General features: G+C 48.8%; 1 protein-coding gene across 2 annotated transcripts in view; it reads right to left on the bottom strand.

Moving 5' to 3' along the window:
- Nucleotides 1-10,000, bottom strand: part of pvrl2l (PVR cell adhesion molecule related 2 like) — a 111,965-nt gene that overhangs the window by 68,235 nt on the left and 33,730 nt on the right. For both annotated transcript variants that reach the window (XM_062529161.1, XM_062529160.1), the window contains exons 2-5: nucleotides 5,684-5,793; nucleotides 3,048-3,291; nucleotides 2,088-2,384; nucleotides 1-107 (exon numbers count right to left, since the gene is read on the bottom strand). The exon at nucleotides 1-107 is cut by the window's left edge and continues 11 nt beyond it. In XM_062529161.1, the coding sequence (XP_062385145.1) occupies nucleotides 1-107; nucleotides 2,088-2,384; nucleotides 3,048-3,291; nucleotides 5,684-5,793 (758 nt within the window). The remainder of the gene's footprint in view (nucleotides 108-2,087; nucleotides 2,385-3,047; nucleotides 3,292-5,683; nucleotides 5,794-10,000) is intronic.

The following is a 10,000-nucleotide window of genomic DNA, read 5'->3' as shown; positions in this document are numbered from 1 at the left end:
GACAGTGGTGGGAGCCGGGTTGGCATCGTGTTGGCACACCAGGACGGCGTCGGTTCGGCCGATGTACCAGTTGTCGTCATAGCCCACGATGGAAACCTCTGGGGGATCTGTGAGAGAGGGACAGAAAAAAAGAACGAGAGAAAAAGAAAAAGAGGGAGTGGGAGAGCAAGCAAGAAAACAAGAGAGAAAGAAAGACAGAGAAAGAAAATAATGAGATACACTTCAATGCAATTTTACTGAGCATCAATAGCATATAAACATTATTTTACTGCTGGGAGAAATATTTAACAACATGGGGGGTGGGGGGAGGGGGTGGATGGGGGACGCGTTATACCCATGTCCATGCATACAGACACACACCCAGAATCAATTTCAATACAGACAGTCTGTGCGGTGCGATGAACTGAGAAAAATCTTAAAAGAAAACTAGGGATGTGTGTAATGAAAACCGTAATTTGCCAAGGTAACACAGCTGTCAGATCAATATATTTCACACGGTTGTGCAGCTGCATCCTCCAGAGAGCCTCATCACTAGACAGCATGAAAAAAAAAAAACAACGCCCGACTAAACCTGTGTCATTGTGCGAAGCTAAAACGAAACGGTCAGTCGATCGCCTCTTGCCCCTTAGTTCCACGTGCTAATAACGCATGAGCCATCAAGCGATGACGGGTTAAGTAACCTGCTTCTACTCCACACCTATGCTTTACTGGAGAGTCTGAATCCTCACTTCCAGGTGCTTTGAATGATAGACCTAATAACACAATGTATTGATCTGGCCCTCAAGGGTAACGGACTTTTCTACAGAGTGCCATTGAGAACCGTTGTTTAGCCAGTTCAATCGAGACTTTCCTCAGACAACAAAAAAAGGTAAGGGCGCCCTGTCCTTAGTGCTCGAAAAAAAAAAAAAAACATAACATTGAAATAATATCGGATGCGACTCAAATTCAATTCTGGACCATTAACACTAGAAGCACCATTCATAACTACCAGAACTGCTGTATGTGGTCCTTAGATTTAAACCCCATATTCAGCCAGCAGGACTGAAAACAAAGTCACTCGTTTTAAATGGTCAAAATGACCATCGTGGCAGTTCTACTGTTAAATGACCAAGCGTGTACAATATACCTGCTGGTTAGGGGTGAAAAGGGGAATTGTGCGAAGAGAGGCAGCTCGGGCGGCAGGGTCAATTACTCACTCCTGATCGCTAATAAGAGAATCAAAAGAAAGTGGTCGTTTCATTGATCCGTCCCTCCGGCGGAGCACAATCTGGCTAATTTCCAGAGATTTCTGTCACCTGTGCGCGCCGAGGAAATATATACACTCGCAGTCGACTCCAAAGAGAGACCAGGTAAAAGGCACAGGTAAGCCTGGCGCCACGCCTGGGATGAAGCAGCGTGCTACCATGCATCAAACACACCACTGAAGCCAACCCTGAGAGACGACGACACTTTCCCCGTTTCAAACAAAACTACTGTTTCTTTGGTTTTTTGGCAAATCATAGTGGTTTACACCATGACTTACAGTGTATGGAGAGTTGTAGTGGTTTACACTATGACTTACAGTGTATGGAGAGGTACGGTACAGTGATTTACAGTATACTATGACTTACACTGTATGGAGAGTTGTAGTGGTTTACACTCTGACTTACAGTGTATGGAGAGTTGTAGTGATTTACACTATGACTTACAGTGTATGGAGAGCTACAGTGGTTTACACTAGGACTTACAGTGTATGGAGAGTTGTAGTGGTTTACACTATGACTTACAGTGTATGGAGAGATACAGTACAGTGATTTACAGTATACTATGACTTAGACTGTATGGAGAGTTGTAGTGGTTTACACTCTGACTTACAGTGTATGGAGAGTTGTAGTGGTTTACACTATGACTTACAGTGTATGGAGAGCGTAGTGGTTTACACTATGACTTACAGTGTATGGAGAGCTACAGTGGTTTACACTATGACTTCCACTGTATAGGGAGTTGTAGTGGTTTACAATATGACTTACAGTGTATGGAGAGTTGTAGTGGTTTACACTATGACTTACAGTGTATGGAGAGTTGTAGTGGTTGACACTACGACTTACACTGTATGGAGAGCTTCATGGGGAAGAACTGCGGCTTGTCTTGCGTGCTCTGGGTGACCACGCACTTGACGTCATGGTTGTTGTGGCTGGGGGACGGAGTCAACCAGTACTCGCTCTTCACGGTCACCGTCCCGTCAGGCTGGTCCACCTGCGTGGTGTTGGCCTTGCCGCCCGCGACGTCCGACTCCCAGGTGATGACGGCGGCCGGCTTGCCCTCGGAGGCCTCACAGCGAGCCACGACGGCCGCCGCTTTGGCAGCCGTGACTGTGACGTGCTCAGCTGAGTTCTTGGGCTTGGCTGGGAAAAGGGGAAGACAGGGGAGAGGGTTTTGAGAATAAATGCATCCTTGTGAATGTTAATGTGTGAGTGTGTGAGTGTGTGTGTGTGTGTGTGTGTGTGTGTGTGTGTGTGTGTGTGTGTGTGTGTGTGTAAAAGGGTCCAAAGCAACTTTACTATGTGACTAATAAAGTGCATTGACTAATAAAGTGCATTGCACATTGCATCTTAAATAAGAGAAAGCGACAGAGCACAAAAGTGAGAGTGTGGGAGAAAGAGAGAGAGAGAGAGAGAGAGCGAGAGAGAGCGTTAGAGTGAGAGTGTGTGTGTGTGTGTGTGTGTGTGTGTGTGTGTGTACATGAATCCTGCGCACTTCTGACAAGAGTTTCCAAAACAACAGCGGAGGGGACTGCCGAGCCGACCAGAGCAAAAGAGAAGCCCGGCCATAACTAGGGCTTAACGAGCAACACATGGGGGGCTGTGCTGTGCTGTGCTCCTGATACACCACATTACACGACGGCAGACTGATGGGAACATTAGTCACGCTGACGAGCCCAGAACTGCTGAGCAGGTCCCCCCGAAAGCACTGCGAGATGATGGGGACAATATGTCTGAGAACCAAACAAATGGACCAGAACTCTACCCTCCTCCCCACCAGAACTCTTCCCCCCCCAAAAGACTCACCCAGCATCACGAGGTTGGTGGTGCCCTGCTCGTTCCCGCTGGGGTAGGTGGCGTACTCGCACGTGTACCTGCCCTCGTCGGCCATCTTCATGTTGCTGATCTCGATGGACGGGTTGTCCAGGCTGCCGTGGGTGAACTTGACGCGGCCCTTGAAGGCCGAGTCGGGGAAGCTCTCGCCGTACTGCGGGTGGAACACGGCGATGTTGACGCGCTCGCCTTCGGTGGCTTCGTAGATCCATGAGACCTGGTGGTCAGGGAGGTTCAGTGGAGGGTTAGACGGTCAGATAAAACTTCAAATCTTTGATACCAGTCAAAACATGTGTTACTAAATGTTTCTAGAAGATGCCAGTGGACCAACATAACATTTCTAAGAGTACAAAGACACCTTTCAAACCCAATAATACCCATTGAACCTACAATGGACTGAAAAAACGCTAGGAGGCGAACAACAAAAGAACACTCAATAGAGAGCTCTTTACCAGATTTGGTCAAAACAAGCCCAATAAGCCTTAAGGCTCTTAGTATGAACCTTATTTTCTAGGCATAGACTGATACCATGACAGACAAGCTGTGCAAATGCCTATTCTCCCTAACAAATCATCCCCTGCGATGCCAAGCCCAATGAGTGATTCATGCTACATCAGATTGACGGGGCAAATTAAGTGACGGTCAATATGACAAACTGTGTTAACTGCCAGCATATCAATCTGACTGACACCCACTACTGCGAGCCATTCCCACAGAAGCGAGCGCACAACTCCACCAAACGAGCAAACAGTGCAGCAGGCAGCAGTCGTGAGGAGGATTTGCTGGCAAACAGACAATCATTCATCTGTTAGCGATGCTATCTAGAGGCAATTGCTAGTAAGCAACAAACATAAGTGCCACTGAAGAAACGAGCTTCGCAGGAAGAAAAGTCATTGGACAGATGCCTACTTTATCACAAAGTACATGAAGTACATACTAATCACGACTCGAGTTGAAGGACTGAGAGACGAGGAGGTAAAACCATCCTAGAAAATGAACCCTAATCACTTCCTGGTAATGAGAGCACACACATGCTGCTGCTTTTCTTCCACTTTACGGTCATAAAGGGAATTGTGAGCCCGACTGATTCCACTGGTACACAAAATTGACAAAGCCTGTGTACCATAAACTGCGTCACTACGGTTGCGGGGGCACCAAAACATTAAACGCAAAAATAACACCAGTACCAGAGAGGCAGCCATTTTCCCCCTGCGAGCAAACATATAGTGGGGGCAGGAACAGTGCTCCAACAGTGCTTATTTTCCAACCACGGTAATTAACCGTTCCCTACCAGTGCACACCGCGGGGGGAGGCATTGATTCCTGGCTTCTCCTGCTCTCCGGTCAATAGCCTTTCTTCTATCAGTGGGTGCATGACCCCCACCCCCCCCCCCCCCCCCCCCCGCCCCATCTTAATAAACCACCAGGTGGACATGTAAGGAGATCCCATTACGTGGTTAGTCCAGCCCTGGGGATGCCTGCACTGATAATCCAGGCAGGACCTGTGAAGCAGCGCTGGCTTAATCCACGCATCTTATTACAGCTTTTAAAGTTATCCTGCAGTGACCCTAACCTGAGCTTAACAGGTGTTTACCTTGGATATGGGTGGGAATATGCCGAGGAGTGCCTTACCGGGAGAGTATCTCAGTATCTGAGAAAGCGGCATGCAGGGTGGAAGTTTTCTTTTTTTTATTTCTATTTTGCATCAAAAATCTCTGTGCGTTTTTTTTTTTATTCACTTTTCTTTTCCCTTTTGTATTGAAGATCCGTGTTTAATCTCTTTGTTTACACTGAGGATGCCATGTGGGCAGAGAAGACCTGCTGCCATCCAAATGTAAAAACTCACCGCTACCGAAGCCCACTGGGCATTAAAAGACACGAGTAGTCACAACAGCTGTTTTCACCAGCTCACAGCAACAATAGCTCACTGACTCAAAGCAACAGATTGATGCTAGCTGGAAATATCCATAGACGCACACAGAATGGGAGCACCTACAGAATGACTAATCACAGCGAGCAGCTACCCACCTGACAGATCTGATAGAAAAACCTTACACTGAATGTGACCAACTGAAATTGCCACTGAAAGCAAAGTGGTCTATTTAATACTGTTTCTTTAGCTGGAAGGGAAGATTTGTAATGGCGGGGAAGTATAGGTTACGGTCTTGGGTTCAGCAGCGTCACCGTCTTTAGTGCAGATGCTGACAGGAAGCCGGATAACAGCCTTCATACATCAGCATACAATAATTGCAGCACTTTATTTTTGAAGACAATAACAAATAACATGCTCCTCTATAAACCAGGGGAGTATAATAAAAGGAAAGTGGGTTGTTTCCTTTTAGCCCCTTCAGGCATTTGCAGTCCATTGTTTACACTTTCTGGATTTCAGTCCACTTTTTATTGGCCATTGATGGTTGTGTTCTTCTTACAGGTTGAGAAATATTTTCACTTTTGAACCATTTCAGTACATCAATCAATCAATTAATCAATCAATCAATGATTCAGTCAATCAATCAATCAATCAATCTAACAAATCAGTCCATCAATCTGCCAGTCAAACAGAGTCAGTCAACCAAAACCAGAAGTGGGCAGAACGGCGATGTACAGTACCTGAGTGAGTTTGGTGTTTCCAGGCGAGATGAACATGCAGCGCAGGCTGACGGCCTCCTTGGCGAACGCCCGGACTTCGGCCTCTACCCGCACACGCTGGGCACTGCACACTGCGAAGAGGGACACAACGGAGAGAACATTTTAGATCGCACCGGACACAGCAAACATCAATAGCTACATTGATCCTCAGAGTCGTCCAGTTCCTAAGAACCGGTGGCAAGGCTATTATTAAATGAGCGATAGAATGCCTATCAATGCCACAGTACCAGAGGGGTCAACACAGGAACCTCCGTTCTATTCTATTCACCAAACAATGTAATATTCTCCATTCACAGTCTGTGTGGCGCAAAACCTGCCCTCGCATGGAGATTGACATGCACACTGCTGCTCGTGCTGGGCAAGTCCATTAGTGTCAGAGCTGGCTTTTGCCAAACACGACTGTGTGTGTGAGTGTGTGTGTGTGCGCAAGCAAGCAGTGTGTGCTTGAGTGTGTCCGGGGCCTCTCACCGTAATATGAGGGCATACGTGTGTATGTGTGTGTGTGTGTGTGTGTGTGTGTGTGGGCCTACGTGTGTATGTGTGTCAAAAGTGTTTGTGAGTGTGTGTGTGTGTGACTCAGCCATTGAACCAGAACTTCCACCTCCAGGGGGACAATGGCCTGTCAGACCAGTTTCAGTGAGCAAGACAGAAACGCAACACATATACTCATGTACCCCACCACCACCACCACCATCCACCCCCAACACACACATACACACACACACACACACTCCAGTGACAACCCCCAGTCCTGTTTTCCTGTCCATAAACCCCCCCCAACCCCGCTCCGCCTCGCTCTGGTTGAAGCGCGGCTCCCACTTCCCTCTTCTCCTCCAAATTCAGCCGCATGAGTCATGGCAGAGCCGGGCCGAACGTTCCCTTCCCGTCCATTACAGTTACTCTAAGCTCAGTGAAACTCCGCTCTGACGCACGCGTTGGTATGAGAGAGAGAGAGAGAGAGAGAGAGAGAGAGAGAGAGGCGGAGAGGGTGGAGGGGTAGATTAAGTGAGAGGAGGAGAGAGAGAGAGAGAGAGAAAGAGAAATTGAAAGAGAAAGAGAGAGTTGGAGTGAGACAACGAGACTAAGATTGAGTTGGACGATGTACAGTGTTTGTGAGAGAGAGAGAGAGAAAGAGGAAGAGAAAGAGAAAGAGAAGGAAGAATGGAGAGAATGAAAGAAGCGGAGGGTGGACGGAGAGAATTGGTGCTGGGTGGGGGGGGGGGGGTTGGGGAGGCCAAGTGAGAGAGGAGAAGACGACGAGAAGAAAAAGATCTGGCACTTCACTGCTGCCATGCTGACATGAGCCATTCCACCCCGCCGCACTCTGCCCAGCCCCTGCCTTTAAACTCCTCCGCTGGCCTCCTCTCTCTCCCTCTCTCTCTCTCCCTCTCTCCCTCTCTCCCTCTCTCCCTCTCTCCCTCTCCCTCTCTCCCTCTCCCTCTCTCCCTCTCCCTCTCCCTCTCCAGACCCAGTCAGCCGAATCCAGGCAGTGATCAAAAACCCCCAGCTCCGTGGCTCCGGCAGCCCCCCGCACGAGGCCTCTCGGCTGCCTTTCAGAGCGGCTCAACAGGCTGGAGCTCGCTGCCGTGCCCTCGCTCGACTCCCACACTTCCCCCCGTCCCATCTCACCACTGATCACAGAATTAACATTATTAGATGAGAGTGCACCAAACCCTCAAAGCACACAGGCCTCATATCTCCATTATGCTAATAAATCGCAGACACACACACACACACACACACACACACACACACACACACACACACAGACACATGCACACAGTCTGCTAACTCTCTCCCTCACATCCACACACACACACACACACACACACACACACACACACACACACACTCACTACACACACTACACACACCATACTCACTCACACACTATACACACTCGCACACTTGGGCTGTGTACTTTCTACTCCCTTGTTACTTAAGTGTTCTGTAGTGGCCTCATTTTCAGTCACTGTGGAGTCACTGTAATAAATTGTGTATGGCACCCTCATGTTTTATGCAGAAGGTTGGTTATATGGAATGTCAGGAGCTAGACTGAGGAGCAATTACATGGGAATTCGTAGCAGCGCAGGTCTCTGCTCCAGCCAGACATGTATGTCTCCAATCCTGATGAGCCTCGACGTCTCACCCAATCAAAAACATCGAATTCGCTGGAATACATATGCTGCCTCGCAGTGAGCGCAGGCAAAGCTGTAGCTACACATGCCAATGACTTTAACGTGCTCCTTGGAAGACATAGCTGTGCGGGAGGAGGCATTGTTTGCGTGCACGCTCTATGAAAGGCCCCTGTCACTCAAGTGACGACCTCAGGGAGGATGGGGGTAAGGGGGGGGGGCAGGGGTTACTGCGTAGTGACCCTGGACGGTGATCCTCCGTGGGGCTGGCTCTAGAGGAGGGTAGGGGGTGGAGGGGAGGGGGTGGAGGGGGCGGGTGGGGGAGGCGTGATGGTGATAAGCTACTCCGGGCGACAGAGGCACGGCCTTTCTGTCGTCAGGGTCACGATTTCAGTCGAGGTGAAGTATTTCGAGCCTCACTGGGGCAGCCCTCAGCCCGTTTGGAGCCTCCGTGCGAACGCCAGATCCACCGCGGAGCCAAGCATTCCACTGAGGCGGGAGGGAGCGAAAAATAATTAGCGCTGGCATTCTAATCAAGGGTGTCATCAACATGTGCTCCGAAAATATGTCACGCCGAAGGAGCTTTAACTTTAAGCTGGTTTTTTTTTTCCTCCCCGTTTTTTCCCCGCTACGTTTCTTCCTAGGTGATCCCTGAGCCCGTTCACCTCGTGCTTTTCTTTTTGGATTCGTTTGGAGGATAAAGACAAGTCCTCGGGGCGACGTCCTTAGCACGGGTGAACAAAAGGAGGAGTGGGGCTTTATGGTCCTACTGGAATGTAGCCCCTATTAAAACAATGACAACGTACGCTTCTCAAAGTCAATTCAACATTGGAGAACATCCAGCCTGCCGCCGAGTTGCCCACAATCATCCAGCTCTTTTTCGAGTCAGGAGAGAAAAAAAAAGTGTGAAAATAAAAGCAACAAAGGAGGACAATTATCAAAGAGCCAAACATTGTTTAGAGGCCTATAGATACATAGGCGAGCAGGATAAAAATAGAGCTGAAAACAGGAAAAAAGGAGAGAGAATTACGCGGATATGAAACCCACATGCTTGGGAGCCATACTTGACTGCTAACCCACTCGTACGAAACTGTCGCTTTAACTTTCTGGCCTGTTTGCATGCCTCTTCACAAGAGGACGCACTCCAGCTAGGCCGTGTGTGTGTGTGTGTGTGTGTGTGTGTCTCTCATTGAAGTCTCACATACATGCAAATATCACACACAGACAGGCTGAGAGTATGACCTTAGGTGTTAGTGCAGAGATGATGGCCCCTCCATATTAAAGCAGACATTCAATCGGAGCAGGCCAATCAACTGCTCTTAATCACACCCTCACACACACACACACACGGACACGGGGACACATACACACTCTCATACACACACACTCTCACACACACACACACACACACACACACATTCCCCTGATCCACCTCTCTGAATCCATTAGCTTTGCAGGTGCTCTGATCAGAGCCAAGCACAGGATTAATCCTGGCTGCCCAGGTCACCTCTCTCCTCTCTCTTTCATTTCCCTCTCTCTATCTCTTTCATTCCTCTCTCTCTCTCTCTCTCTTGCTCCCTCTTTTTTTCCCTATGCCCAGCCTCACTCTCCCTCCCTCCCTCCCTCCCTCCCTCTCCCCCCCCACACACTCTATCTCTGCCTCTTTCATTTCCGTCTAGCCTCTATCTCTACATCTTCCTCATTTGTACTCTCACTCCGATTTGCCTGCACTGGTGCCATCTCTCTCTTTCTCTCTCTCTCTCTCACACACACACACACACACACACACACACACACACACTCTCTCTCTCTCTCAAAGGCATACAGTCCGATACATAAACACAAACATATACAAACATGTACCAGACCCACCCTCCACCAGACACAAAGCAGATGCCAGACAATGGCGTGAGCAGACACAACACACACAAAACACACACTCACAAAACACACACACACACACACAGTAGAGTGCCTCCAGCTGTCACCTCCCCATCTCTCTCCTCTGTCAGACAGACAGTCAACAGATTCTCTCTTTATACTGTGTTCTCTTTCTCTCTCCCTCTCTTTCTCTCTAGCCGTCTCTCTCTCTCTTTTCACCCAGCGCATCTCTCGGTCCCTCCCTCCCTCCCTCCACTCTCTC

This window comes from Sardina pilchardus, chromosome 24 (assembly GCF_963854185.1).
Source record: "Sardina pilchardus chromosome 24, fSarPil1.1, whole genome shotgun sequence".
NCBI classification, from domain to species: domain Eukaryota; kingdom Metazoa; phylum Chordata; class Actinopteri; order Clupeiformes; family Clupeidae; genus Sardina; species Sardina pilchardus.
The sequence above is the reverse complement of the archived record's forward strand: the minus strand, read 5'-3'. Positions and strand labels throughout refer to the sequence as shown.